The sequence below is a fragment of the Phodopus roborovskii genome, unplaced genomic scaffold (genome assembly GCF_943737965.1).
Source record: "Phodopus roborovskii unplaced genomic scaffold, PHOROB, whole genome shotgun sequence".
In the NCBI taxonomy this organism is placed as follows: Eukaryota; Metazoa; Chordata; class Mammalia; order Rodentia; family Cricetidae; genus Phodopus; species Phodopus roborovskii.
Window position 1 is genome coordinate 34,350,183 of NW_026126409.1, and position 15,602 is coordinate 34,365,784.

At 35.8% G+C, this 15,602-nt stretch overlaps 1 protein-coding gene across 1 annotated transcript in view; it reads left to right on the forward strand.

Annotated features, from left to right (window-relative positions):
- Positions 1-15,602, forward strand: part of Pcm1 (pericentriolar material 1) — a 91,334-nt gene that overhangs the window by 38,130 nt on the left and 37,602 nt on the right. The window contains 7 exon segments of the mRNA XM_051182307.1: positions 643-833; positions 3,605-3,799; positions 5,361-5,580; positions 5,687-5,832; positions 6,337-6,527; positions 8,327-8,498; positions 10,988-11,346. Of these exon segments, the coding sequence (XP_051038264.1) occupies positions 643-833; positions 3,605-3,799; positions 5,361-5,580; positions 5,687-5,832; positions 6,337-6,527; positions 8,327-8,498; positions 10,988-11,346 (1,474 nt within the window).

Genomic DNA, 15,602 nt, shown 5'->3' on the forward strand with positions numbered 1-15,602 from the left:
AAAGAGGTACACTAGGGACTTTGGGGCCTTTGATCTACTGGATTGGTGATATATGTAAAGTATATTTTCTCCCTCCCCCCGAATTATGCTGGTATTATTTGAAAATGTCATATTCTTTATTAGCAAATATGAGGCACAGTTGTAGTAAACATTAATCATTTCAGTTAGAAGTGCCTATTCTTTGGTATTTCACTTATACTTGATTTGCAGAAAAATATCATAGCTTTTTTCAAATACTTCATGAAGTTTTTTGTTTTCATGAACAGTTGATGACTATCTTTTTCTTATCCCTAAAATACTATTTGACCCTTATGTACACCTTTAAAAGATTTTAATTTTAGTATTTTTAATTGTGTGTGGGATGTGGGGCAGGTGTGTACAAGTGAGTTCACAGGTGTCAAATATCTCTGGGAGCCACAGTTATGAGCAGTTGTGGGTCACATGATTCGGGTGCTGGGAACTAAACTCTGATCCTGTGCAAGAGCAGTGCACACTCTTAACCGCTGAGTGTTTTTTCTAGATCCCTTTATGGATATCTTAGAATGGAAATGGAAACATTGAAAATAGAATATTGTTGTACTGACAATATTATTAAGACTTCAGCAAATCCAAATACTTACTTGACTCTGGTTTTTAAAATAGTTGTGGTCAGACATGCGAAGACATGAAATGTTAAGGGAAGAGCTACGGCAGAGAAGGAAGCAACTTGAAGCGCTAATGGCTGAACACCAGAGGAGACAAGGCCTAGCTGAGACTTCTTCTCCAGTGGCCATATCCTTGAGAAGTGATGGATCTGAGAACCTGTGTACTCCTCAGCAGAGTAGAACAGAAAAGTAAGAAAGTTGTTTAAAACATCTTTTTTAAATATCATTTTCCCAGAACTTAAAAACAAGGCAGACTCATTTTCCTGAACACCATAGCATAGCATAAGTCAGCTCTTTCACTGAGCAGGTATTTTTAAATATGTGGCTAAGTATAACTCATTTCAGCCAGCCATCTTCTGTTCTACAGCTTTTCTATTTTAGTTACTATGGTATTTAATTAAATGGTAATATAGATTCATTCCCCCACCCCACCCCACCCCCTTTTTTTTTAACAGGGTTTCTTTGTGTAGCCCTGGCTGTCCTGCAACTTGCTGTGTAGACCAGGCTCCAGTTCGCATAGATCTGCCTGCCTCTGCCTCTGCCTCCTGAGTTTGAGTGCTGGGATTAAAAGCATGCACCACCACCACCTGCAATACAGTTCATCTTTAAAACCTACTTTCTTTGGAAAGTTTTATTATTATAAAATGAAGAGTGCTTTTTTCAGGCTAGAATGATCTATTGTTTTGTGACAGTCTCATTTAAGAAAGACTGGCCTTCAACCCCATATGGAGCTTAAGATGAACTTGAACTTGCTCCTCTCTCCACCTCCTCAGGGATGAGATTATAGGCATGTTCCATCCTGCCCAGTTGAAATACTTTTTTTCTTAAATTGTGTTTCTACCATTTATAAGGTCCCTAAGGATAATCATAAAGTCTTTCTATATAAAACATTAAATTTTTAGAAATAAGTTGAAAGGTTCCTTATCTGGAATATGTGTAAAATAATTAGTTACTTGTAGGACGATGTTAATTAGCTATATAGTAGTATTTAATGTAAAAATTTGAAACCTAAATGTTGTCGCAGCCTTATTTTTCATATCTTTAGGTAGCATTTCCAGAGTTATTACATGTGCTCTCTTGCTCTTAGGTCATTGAGTCTCAGTGTGCACTTTACTGAATAAACCACACCATATTCTGTTCTGTTCTGGCCAGAGTCTAGAGCATTTACTCTTTTAGATTCTTCATATATTTTTGATGAGCATCTGGTTTTTTAACTTGTAGGCTGGGACCCTTCCTATGGGTTCATGTGACTGAATGCAACTGAATTGGGGTAGGACTTGCAAAAAAAGTTGGTTATCTTATACATACAAAATATATTTAGGATTAATTTATTACTAATCAGCCAAAAATACATTCAGAATTAAATACAAAGTGAGTTCAAGATGTTTCTAGTATTGCCAACCTGTGTTACAGCTTGTGACTTAACTATAGCCTTGGCTCTAAGAACTATACATATGCAATTTGTACTGCCTACAAACCCACTCCAACATAGGATGCCTCAAACATTTGTTTGTTATGCATTGCTGTTTTTACTGCTCATACGAAGTCTTCTGCTTCTAACAAGTTTCATTGTGAAAATGTTTAATGTCTTCCTATCTTACCTCATTCTGTTAATATCAAATTTGGATTATAGTTTGTCCCAGTGTTTAATTTATAAAATTGTACTTTGAGTTGTTGACTTTTGAATTTATATAAAAAAAGTGAATTTTTGGCTTGATTAGGACAGAATTTCCAAAATGGTATACTTGTGCAAATTATAATCCTAAGCATTTAAAATTATGAGATCAAAATATTTATTGATGAACTCTGAAAAACAATAAAGATGTCTTCTGTACTTCGGTCTCAAATACTCCTCCCATTTTAATTCATTTTTATTTTATTTTTCAATTGTGTGTGTAAAAGAGTAAGTGTATACCAGCACATGTGCCTGTAGAGGCTCTAGGCACTGGATCCCCTCATAGCTGTAGTTGTGGGTTTGTTCTATGTGAATGCTGAAAAATAAGCTGAGGTTGCCTAAAAGGACAGCAAGCACTCTTAACTTCTGAGCCATCTCTCTAGTCTAGTCCCCAAAAGATTTAATTTTTTTTTTTGTTGTTGTTGTTTTGTTTTTTTGAGATAGGGCTTCTCTGTGTAGCCCTGGCTGTTCTGAACTCACTCTGTTAATGAGGGTGGCCTCAAACTCAGAGATGCACTTCTGTCTTCTGGGTGCTGGGATTAAATAGGTGTGTACTACCATCACCTAGGCAATAATTCATTGTGTAAAAATAAACAAGTATTATCATCCCCTTGGTACTTTTAAATAAATGATAAAATTATATATATATGTGTGTGTGTGTGTGTGTGTGTGTATGCCTAATAATTTTTAAAAATAAATTTTTTTATTATTGAAAGATGTTTAAATTGTATAACTATTTGATATATCTGTGTACCTAGGGCATGTAAAAAATTTTTGAATGGAAAGGGATCATTAGAGGAGACAGTTTAGCATGTCTATGTCAATAGTTGTATGTTTTAATATCATAGCTAATAGATATAGTGGCTATTTAAAGTTAAAATTTCATTTTCTTCCAGTTATGTCAGCAGCTTTTTAAGTGCTTACTATTCATGTATATTTGTAGCTATTGTATAGGGCAGCACCTATATGGATCACTACCACTATTGCAGAAAGTTCTGTTAGGTAGCTCTGAAAGAGAGATCTGTCACTTAAGGAATGGTTGAGGGAAGTTTAGCTTAGGAAAAAAATTTCCAGAAGATAGGATGGTTATTTAATTTCTTTGACATATTACTTGTGGAAGGCAAGCTATATATTCTGTATGACAGCAACAGAAAATAACATCTCATAGAATTACTATGATTTGTGAAATTTTTCATGTGTATGTTTTCATGTATACATTGAGCATTATAGTTCTTAAAATATCTAGTCTCTGTAATGATGCTGTTTTATGTCTCATTATCCCTAGAACAATGGCAACTTGGGGAGGTTCTACCCAGTGTGCATTAGATGAGGAAGGAGATGAAGATGGTTATCTTTCAGAAGGAATTGTTCGGACAGATGAAGAAGAAGAAGATCAAGATGCCAGTTCCAATGATAATTTTTCTAGTTATCATCCTAGTATGAATCAAAATTCTTATAATGTAAAGGAAGCTAAAAATAGGTTAGTTTCAGAGTTTAAATTTTACTTGATTTTAAGTATCTCAGGTTTTTACGACACCAAGCAATTCTGTAGTTCATATCAACTAACCAGGTACCCTGAAATTCGGTTCATTAATGGTACCAACTACTCAGAGGTAATGTAGATCTCTAAAGATTGGTCCCACAAGAGTGCAAGTGCCCAGCTTAACTATATTCTCCTGGCTTGATTAAAATGATAGTTTCCATAATCTGCCTCTAGATTTAGTGATTTGCTATAACTCAGGAAATCACATTACCAATTTATTTTTAAGTATTCGACTTGGTCGTTTAAAGTGGAATCGTTAATGAGGCAATGTCTAGAATGAGAAGTGTGTAGAGCTTCCATGCCTTCTTTAGGTATAAGCACTTCGATTGTTCACTACCCTTGAAATTCTCTGAAGTCGTTATTTAAGAGATTTTTATGAAAGTTTCATTGCGTAGCTGTGATTGACTAAATAAATAGGTTATTGATAATCAGACTCAATCTCTGGTTCCATTTTGTTCCCTAAAGGTCAATGGGTGGGTCGGGAAGTAATAACCCTTTGTGATATAATTGGTTTTTCTGGAAACCTCGCTCTTCATCCTGAAGGGGTTCTAAGAATTAAGTCTTTGTTATAAGTTCTGACTTGGTTCAAAGGGGCTTGTTCTGAAAAACAAAAGAAAATCTGCCACTTAGGAGATTCTAATATTTTAGGGGTAAGAGTACAAGGAACATTGGGGTGGTTCTTAAAATAAATACTTATTTTTTTCTAACACAAAGATGTTGCTGCAATAGATCCCACATAGACCAGATCAAGAATCATTCCTAAACTTTCATCTTTGCTCCTGTTTGGGGGGATTAAGTAAAAAATGCAGAATTTCAGATAGTGAAAAGATTCTGTTAATAAATTGTGTTCATCAGAGTCCTGGCTGCTGCTTGAAACCAGAACAATGCAAAGCAAAACAACAGGAAGCAATATTAATTGTTATTTATGGTTTGCTATTTTTTAATTACATTTGTGTGTGTGTGTGTGTGTGTGTGTGTGTGTGTGTGTGTGTGTGTGTATGTTTGTATAAGCATGTGTGTCATGGTACACAAATGGAGGTTTGAGAACCTTTCAGGGGTAGATTCTGTCCTACCCTGTGGGCCCCCAGGATTGAACTCAGGTTCTAAGGCTTGGTGGTAAGGGCCTTTTCTGCTCAGCCATTTCTGGTCTACATTGTCACTTCTAGTAGTGATAAACTTTATGAATAAATGTTAACTAGGTGTAATAGTGACAGTTGATGAAGTAAAGTATGAAGAATGGAAAAGTGCTCTAGTTGAAACAATACTTTTATTTTGTAGAATAAAGTTAGATTATAGTGTTAGAATATAAATGAGAAGAACTAGAAAGCAATTAAAGAAACATTGGATGAATTGGAAATTATAATTTTTCTCCCTTTTATTTCTTCATGTTTAATACTGAGGAAATACTGGTCTATAGACTAGGATTCGATGTTTGTTGCTGTATGTTACAATTCAAGTTGTTGCATGTGATGGCTTAAGGCTCTACACTCTGCATTAGGTGGAAGAGCAATCGTCCTGTTTCAGCAGATGGAAATTACCGTCCTTTAGCCAAGACAAGGCAACAGAATATCAGCATGCAACGACAAGAAAACCTCCGGTGGGTGTCAGAGCTCTCTTACATAGAAGAGAAAGAACAGTGGCAGGAACAAATTAATCAGCTAAAGAAACAACTTGATTTCAGTGTCAATATTTGCCAGACTTTGATGCAAGACCAGCAGGTAAATTTTATCTTTGAAATATATACTTTAAATTTACACAGTTTTGAAGCAGTACACATTTTCCTCCACACATTGGTTAACTGTTGCCAAAATTTTCTTCCAACAGACTTTGTCTTGTTTGCTGCAGACTCTTCTAACAGGTCCTTACAGTGTTATGCCAAGCAATGTGGCATCTCCTCAAGTACACCTTATAATGCACCAGCTGAACCAGTGCTACACACAGCTGACATGGCAGCAGAATAATGTTCAGAGGTAATGTACTTGATTGAAAGTATAAACCCTGGATAGTGAGTGCTGAAAAGAAAGGAGTTTTACAGTTGCCTTTAAGGAGAAGGTGGTACAAGCCAAACTGCAGTAGGTCTGTTACTGAGGACCTGATTTTTGTTTATAAAATTTGTATTGGATTATATAGTTAATCTTGGATAAAATATATAATATATAAATTATAACACAGTAAATCAGTGAGCAAGCAAAAATTTAGGTTCTGACATTTATACCTATGTCTGTTAGGATTAAGTACTTGTTCCAGTGGCTAAGTTACTGGATTAGTCCATCAGAGCAAGCAGATATTTGTTGTAGGGTCAGAGCAGTCTGTCTATTCTGAGTGCTGTTCAGTCATTTCTTACATGTATTGCTTTTGAATTTACTTTGTTGATGGCACTTTTAAATTGATTTTTTGTTTGACTTTTAAAATTGACCTTTTTTGTTGATGGTACTTTTCAACTGACTTTTAAATTGCTTTCTTAACTTTTGTAGGTTAAAACAAATGCTAACTGAACTTATGCGCCAACAAAGTCAGCATCCAGAAAAAACTAGAAACAAAGAAAGAGGCAGTAGTGCATCACACCCCTCTTCTCCCAATTTATTTTGTCCTTTCACCTTTCCAACACAGCCTGTAAATCTGTTGAATCTGCCTGGATTTACTAACTTTCCATCATTTGCCCCAGGTAGGTCACTGAAACCTGAAGGAAAAATAAGTTAATGAAAAGATTTTGAACTGGGTATGATATTACATGCCTAAAATTTCAGTACTCAGGAAGTAGAGGCAGTAGAATTTGGAATTCAAGGCCAGTATCAGATAAATACTGAGTTTGAGGCCAGATTGGGCTAAATGAGATCTGTCTTCAAAAAGAAAAGGAGTTTGAGATTAGAATTTATCTATTGTATTCATTTTTCTTTTTTATTATTTCAGGGATTTTTAAGATAATGGATGAATAGGGACATTTCCTTAATAATTAAAATGGAAAAAGCTTTTTAACCAGTAGAACTACTTAGGAGTTTCAGAGCAATAAAACATTATTTGCAGAATATAAAAGTAGCTTAGTGTGCCTAGTGCTCAGAGCCAAGGCAGAGAAATGGATTAATGTGGCCGGAGAGTAGCAAAGGCCTTTTGTTTCATGCAAAGGAAGCTTAAACTTTTTATTGCAAACAAGAGGGACTACAGAAGTACTTTGATGGGGGAATAACATGATATTTTTATTCAGGAAGATTATACTGTGATACTATTGAGGGGCTGGAGGGAAGGAGCTAAGAGTGTAACTGACTAGAAGGCTTTCATATGAAGTTAGGGAAAGATTAATAGCCTAACCAAGGGTAAATAATGGCACTAATTACAAAGAAAATAGTTGAAAGTACTAGAATAAGCTAAGTGGCCAGTTGATCAAGAGGGAAGAAGAATTGAATATATTTGCCAAGGAATGTAGAATATACATAAAGGTTGAGAATTCTTTATGAATATTAATATATATATTCCATAGTTTATTTCCTTAACAGGATTTTCAAAGAATGGACATTAAAACTTGGACAAGCTCTGTTTTACTTCATGAGTATTGCCTAATATTGAAAGCAAACATTATTTGAGTAGGCTTTTAAGTGACAAGATGCATGTTATTCATTTTCACATTAATAATATTCATACCAATCCCAAATGAGTAAATGAGTGTAGTATCAATTTTGCAGCATTATTTTTAATATTAAGTGAAATTGTATATAAAGTACTTATAATTGAGTCTGGCACCCAGAGAGTAGTTAGTTATGACTTTAGTTTTTTTTTTTTTTTTTTTCTTTTTTTTTAGATTTATTTTAAATTTTAATTTCTAGTTGTGTGTGTATGTGAATGTGGGTTTGTGCACAAGTACAGTGCCCATTGAGGCTACAAGAGGGTGTGGGATTCCTTGAAGTTACAGGTAATTGTGAGTCTCAGTGAGTTCTGGGAACTGAACTCTGTCTGTAGGAGGAGTTCATGTTCCTAACTGCTGAGCCAGCCATCTCTCTGATCCTGTAACTTCTAATGCATTTTTTTTTTTACATTTTATTTTTATATGTACTTCAATTGAGTGTGTATCTGTTTATCACATGTGTGCATTGCCCACGAAGGGCAGAGGAGGTCATAGGATCCCCTGAGACTTGAATTACAAACAGCTGTCAACTGTCAAGTTGGTGCTAGGAATCAAACCCAGGTCTTCTGGAAGAGCAGCTAATGCTTTTAGGAAGTATCTAAGCTATCTCTCTAGCTTTAACTTCTAGTTCTTAAAGGAAAACCATTCATTACTTTTGTATTACAAATATCTCAGATATAGTAGGCTGACTTATAAGTAGTAAATGAGTAATTGAGCATTATTGAACTGACTTTGTTTTGGTAAGTTTGGACTGGATATTTATTCAGTTAAAGCTCTTAAAAATAAACTTCAATTTCATTTAAGGCTAAGGTACTTCTTCATTCTTTTCTTTGCTGTGTTTTTATTAGGAATGAATTTCAGCCCTTTATTTCCTTCTAATTTTGGAGATTTTTCTCAGAATGTTTCTACACCTACTGAACAGCAGCAGCCATTAGCCCAGAATTCTTCAGGGAAAGCAGAGTATATGGCATTTCCAAAACCATTTGAAAGCAGTTCTTCTGTTGGAGCAGAAAAGCAAAGGTACTGACTATATCAAACTCTTGATGGCTCTCACCATTTACTTAAAAATTTTCTTAATATTACATTGAATGGTGTGTGTGTGTGTGCGTGTGTGCATGTGCGCGTGTATGTGTGTAGGTTAAAAGACAATTTGAAAGAGTAAGTAGGTTCTTTCTTTACACCAAAAGGGAGTCCTATGGATCAGGCTTAGTAGCATTTACAAGCTGACCTACCTATATTGGTAGCCCATGATTCACTTTGTGACACAACACAGTTAGGGGGAACTTTTGTGATTGTGTAGTTTGATACAGTATTGGTTATATGAAATTTATACATCTTATAGATATCCCTTGAGCTTAAAAACTGATGATCCTTGTCCAGCTGCCAGAGTTTTGGTCCAGGATATCTTGGGCGATTCATATGACATCACCAGAAATGTATGAATTATTCTTGATTTGATGTTTGCCTTTAGGTTAAAAAAATTCAGTGTTTACCATCTTAGTACTGGAAACTGATAGTAACTGCTAAGGAATAGTTTTGTTTCATAGTCCCTGAAGACCATTTAAATATTATTATATTAAGTATTACTTGATTATGAAAACAGGTTTTTGCCAGGCATGGTGACACATGCCTTAAATCCCAGCACTCAAGAGGCAGAGGAAAACAGAGCTTAGTGCAGTGACCATTTAGAAAGGAGATTGAGTCACAAGCAATGACTATTCAGTGCTTCAGTGAACCAGGCTTCCTGTAGTGATTTCCCACTTTATTATCCATGTTTTTATACCCTGATATGCAGGCTACTCTGATTTTATGCTAAGTAGCTCATGTGTAGGATAGAACTGCATATCCTGTTTTAGCAACCTGGAACAATTTCAAATTCAGTATCTTCATCTTACCAAATCTGAACTATCATAGATAACCTTAGTTCAATGACTAAATATAATAAGGGAGCCTAATTGTCATTATTAAGGTCTGCTAGCAAGTAAGTATTCTAAGCCAGGCAGACAGGCTATACTCTGTCATAGCCAGTCTATGCAGTTTTTATTATTAAAAAATTTTTTTTAAAGCCAGGTACTAGTGGTGCACTCCTTTAATCTCAGCACTTGAAGCAGGCAGATCTCTGAGTTCGAGACCAGCCTGGTCTACAGAATGATTTCCAAGATAGCCAGAACAGAGAAACCCTGTCTTTAAGAATCAAAAGGAATAGAAAATATAAATAAACAAACAAACAAACAAATAGACACAGTATAAAGATGAGAGTGGCTGTACACTCATTATATTTTATTTATAAGGATTAAAATATGAATTTCTCTGGGCTTGGTAATGCATTCCTTTATTCTCAGCACTCAGGAGGTAGAAGCAGGAGGATCTTTGTGAGTTCAAGGCCAGCCTGATCTACACAGAGAAACCCTGTCTAGAAAAAACAAAAAGAAATGTGAATTTCATGCATAACTTTCTTATGTGGAATATTTTTCTGATTAAGAATAGAAACAAACAAACCTAGTTCACAGGTCATCTAAAACATATCAGCTGAATTTGTTTTCTAAGCTAGAAATTTCTGACTCTTGTTTTTTTATTTATTTATTTTATATAACAAGGTCCAATTAAATGAAAACAAATATTTATACACAATATTTGGGAGTTCGGGCAGGGGAGGGATGGAAAGAGGTTGTAGGGGACAGGCAGCCCGGATTGGGCCCATACTCACCTCTGGCCAATAGCTGGCAGAAGAGGACAAGGGCTGAGCTGGAACTTGAGAAGGTTTTGCAGGATAGTGGGATCTCACTGGAAATTGGAGCTCTCCAGCTGAGGCCTCTTTCTTTGGCAGAGGCCCGGATTTGGGGGTCAAGGATCTTGCCAGCAGGAACTCCCTGACTCTTGTTTTAAAATCTATAGGTCAGTGTGTCCTAAAAATGTTCTTTGTAAACATTTGTGAGGATCTATGATAAAAAGTTATACAGTTTTTTTTCACTCATACTCTTAGGACAGTTATAAGCACACTGGCATATATAAAATTCTGAGAAATCCTATAGACCTATTTAATATTATTTTGTATATTTTTAAAGTAAATGATGGCAGCACTTAGCAGATAAATTTTGAGAATGGCATTAGACCTATAAAAAGTATACTTAGCGAGTAATGGAATACATTAGTTGAGAGACTGTTTTCACAAATTCTAGTTTGTTTGAATAGTTTGAGCAACTCATGTATTCATACACTATCAGCTCAACTCTTCCACAACCTTTTCTAACATGTTTGCTTGTTACATCTTATATCTTTGAATTTATATTTTCTTTCTTACTTGATTTAGACCTTGCCAGTACAGGATCCAAAATAAAAGTAATTTGTAATAAATAGTATTTGCACATTGAATGCATGTTTTTATGAAAATATTTTCCTGGCCTGATGATTTTATTCACCTAAATCTATTTCAGTAGATATAAATAAATGAATAAATCTTAATTGTGATGTCTAAAACTCTTCTCTCTCCCTCTCTCTCTTTTGGTAAGGAGTCAGAAACATCCTGAAGAGGAAGTTGAGAACACCAAGACGCCATGGTTATATGACCAAGAAGGGGTGGTAGAGAAACCACTTTTCAAGACTGGATTTGCAGTGTCTGTAGAGAAAGCTACAAATAGTAACCGCAAAAATCAACCAGATACAAGCAGGAGAAGACGCCAGTTTGATGAAGAATCATTGGAAAGCTTTAGCAGTATGCCTGATCCCATAGATCCAACAACAGTAACTAAAACATTTAAAACAAGAAAAGCATCTGCCCAGGCCAGCCTGGCTTCTAAAGACAAAACTCCCAAATCGAAGAGTAAGAAAAGGAATTCTGCTCAGCTGAAAAGTAGAGTTAAAAATATTGGTAAGTTTTGAAATTGTTGAGCATTTTTAGTATAAATAAAATAAATGTTATTCTTACTTTGAGATGCTGACATTTTCGTATAGTTAGATGTACAGGTTCAGGTACCTACTTTGTCATTTTTAATTATCTTTATAGTTTATATTCTTAAGTAGCATTTAATATATTTTAAAGCATTGCATTATATGTATGTACATATCTATATATGTATGTATGAATATATATATATATATATATATATACACACACACACACACACACACACACACACACACACACACACACACACAAATGAAATGCTTCCCCTTCCAGTGTCATAGCCTTTCCCTTTTATTTATTTATGTATTTTGATAACTCACTATATCCAATTAGGGCATCCCATATCCATATCTATGCCTATATCTATATCTATATCTATGTGGGTGTGGAGTCATACACTGGAACACAGGACATGCTGATAGTGGAAATATTTAAAAAAACAAAAAGAATGATTCTCTCTTAGTAGCTATCAATTATCAAGACCCAGCTAAACAGATGTTCTCCAAATTCTATGTTACTGAAAAATTGCCTAGGTACCCAAAATTTACTTTTTTTTTTTTTTTTTTAATCTTTCAGTGTATACCAGGGCATTGAATTTTAATCAAGTCTTCTTCCTAGATTCTTGGTGATTCATCAAAAATAGGCTTCTAATTCTTAACACATTGATTTTCATTACTAGAAATGAACCACTTTTAAAACAGGCTTACTTGTAGATAAACTAGTGTTTCATTGAATCTTGTTACTGAATATCATTAAATTTCTCTCTGTAGCACTGCTACAGAGAAGTAGGTTCTTCTATAATTTTCTTAAAAGTTTACAGAAGTACTAGACTTAAAGCAGTTTTATTAAATTCTGGAATATTCTTTTTTTTTGAAAAGATTTTTTATTTTTTATTTATTCATTAATCAATACGAGAAACACATTTACAGAATGACACCTCCCATTGTCTCCTCTTTTCGTCTAAATAAAAAGAAGGGTTTTAACATTAGTATAGCAAAATATATCACACAATAGTTATCAAACAAGAATCACAATTAGCAATATTTAGTCCATTAACATTTAGCAAAATTTAAAGAAAACATTTTATCATATATCCTATCGTTGTGAGTCTAAAGTCCTATATGTAACATATATGTCTTCAATTCCTTCAAAGACCACAGAAGGATAATATATAAACTCTAGAAATGACAGAGACTTCTTGCTACCTGTTCAGTCACCTGAAGTTCTTCTGTAATGTTCCATCTTCAGCCTAAAGGCCATAGTGTGTCTGGCAGTCTCCTCAGCAAAGCAGGAAACTTTCTACCTGTATTTGCAGTTTTTCAGTCACTTTTCTCTGTGTCCTGCAGAATGTCTGGCAGATTCTTCCATGAAGCAGGAACCCTGTAGCAAATGTCCATCTTGTATCAGCAGTCATTTTTCTGTGGGTCCTGCATGTCCAGTTTATACAGTTGAACAGTCCAGGCAAGAGTAGTTCCTTGCTCAAATGGCTAGTCTTGCCATGTTGGGAGTAAACTCCATAACAAGTTTCCTTGATGTCCATCTTCCTTTCTGACACAGGTGGTGTTGCCAAAGCAGTTGTGCCTCACTGTCAAGAAAAACCCTAAACCATTTTAAATGTCATATTCTGTAGGTCTTTGAAAGGTTTGAAGAATATTTATCCATCTCAAATATATCACTGTATATCTAGAAAACCTAACTCACCTAGCTATAAGTTTTGACTGTTATAGGTAACTATCTAAATTCCGTACTTACAGAAGCTTCTAAGTTTGAAGAGGTTCCATTTATTAATTGTTGATCTCAGTGTCTGTGCTTCTGGAGTTATGTTCAAGAAGTGGTCTCCTATACCAATTTGTTCAAGGGTACCTCCTACTTTCTCTTCTAAAAGGTTCAAGATGTTGAGGTCTTTGATCCATTTGGACTTGAGTTTTGAGCATGGCGACAGACATGGGTCTATCTACACACCTTCATCCAATTGTGCCAGGACCATTTGTTGAAGATGCTTTCCTCCCCCCATTGTATTCTTTTAGCTGTTTTGTCGAAAATCAGGTGTTCATAGGTGTCTGGGTTTATATCAGGATTTTCTCACATCTTCTTTGAGGGCCTCTATCATTTTTATTACGATAGTTTTTAAGTCGTTCTCTTCTGCTTCATCTGCTTTGTTGTGTTCCAGTCTAGTTGGTGTAAATTCCCTAGATTCTGGTGGTGTCATGCTTGTCTTTCTGTTGTTAGGTGTTTTCTTGTATCTCTGTCTTCCCATAGCTTCTTCTAGTAGGTGTTGGTGGGGTCTCTCCCTCTCTCTATGGTACTTCTCCAGTGGGCTTAGGTGGGTCAGAGGTTCAATGTCTGTAGCTCTGGATGGTCCAAACTCTCTCCACAAGCAGGGGCCCGGCGGGGTCCGTGACCAGGTTCTAGCAGAAGACTCTAGTCAAGGCCTGCCTATGGGGGATAAAGGCTGGGCTGATACTCAGGATATTTCCGCACCGATAGGGGCGGATCTAGCTTGGACCTGGCAGTCTCCAGCTGAGGCCTTTTTAGCAGATGCCCTGCGATGGGGGTCAAGGATCCTCAACTCTGGATTATTCTAGAGAAGGGTTTATTCTTAAGTTTGGTTAAACCAGAGAACCATTCAAGAAGATAATGCTGTTTTTCTCTGAGACAGGCCCTTTGAACAATCACATACTTTGATTTCCTGGTGCTAATTCTGACAAATATCCTGATATAGAACTGTAATGTAATAGGAATGTAAGCAGTTTTTATTGTAAATTCCTCTTATTTAGCTAGATAATTTGATATGCTGGGGGCCAGTATGCCTTCAATCTTTTAGGGTTCTAATGGGACTCCCACAAAATACTGTTCTTAGATTATGATTCATCAAAAGACTGAGGCAGGAGGATGGAGAGTTCAAGGTCAGACTGGGCTTCCCCTACTAAAGTCCTTTTTAATAACATACAAACTAAAAACAGTTCCTGGTTTAGTTGTTCTGGAAGAAATCTATATTGTGAAACACCTTTATTTCTTTTTTTAATCATACTTTTTCTTTATTCCTGAGAATTTAATGTTATATATAAAAAATGAAGTATCATACTCAACCCCATTTCCCTTGTTCAACTACGCACATATTCTCCAAGAAGTCACATTTCCAACTTTCTCTCTTTTTTTCTTTGAAGGTCTAAATTTTTTATTTATTTCTTTTTATGTACAAAGAGTTGCATGATCTCTTTCACTGGTAGATGGCTTTGAATAATCCATTCAAGAGAGGTTGTTTAGTTCAACTCTATGAAACCTGTGTCCTTTGCATAGTGATGGGAAACACTGTCCACACCTGTTCAATTCATATTTCTGGATCAGACCATAGTTTAAGTAGGCTTGAAAAAAACAAGAACCCCACCTGACTTCTGTGAGTAACTCTGGTAGAGCTGCTAGTCACCATTTAGCCTTCAGATGGCCAACGAGAGAAAAGATTATCTGTTTTTTTTTTTTAATAACCCATTAAGTCCAATTAGTCTTTCGTGTATCTGTGGGGTCATCCACTGGAGCACTGGGAGTGTTGCTAATAAAATCTCCCTCAGCAGCTTTCAAATACCAATTATTTAACAAATTAAGGAATGAGGCCTGAGGAGTACCTCCCCATCCATCTATGCCAGAGTTTGTCTGGCTTGATGTTTTACAGGGTAATTATGGCTGCTTTTGATTTCTGAGTTCTGTAACCATGCCATATCTAGAAGACAGCATTTCAGTGTACCTTTCTTCATCCTCTGCCTCTTATATTCTTGCTACCACCTCTTCTGGGACATACCCAGAACCTTGGGACTTAGGAGATACTGTTGATAAAGATATCCTATTTAGGACTGGATACTCAGTTTCTTCTCAGCATTTTGACTAATTTTGCATCTTTGCAATGATTGCTGTTCACTAAAACAAGAAGCTTCTCTGACCAAAACTAGAGCATCTCCCATCTGTGGATATAAACATAGATACTTAGAAGGCAATTTTAGAGTGACCATTTAGAGAAACAATAGTAGCAGGTTCAGTTCGAGGACCTAAGATTGCCCCAGCCTTGGGATTTTGATCAGGATTGTAGTACCAGGCATGGAATTCCCTCCTTTGGAGCAAGGCTCAAATACTGTGAGTAGGCATATCTTGCCATTCCATCTGTATTGTGGCATGCAGGATCCAGCACTGGGTAAGGTCACTGGTGTTTTTTCTCTCTCAGTAACATT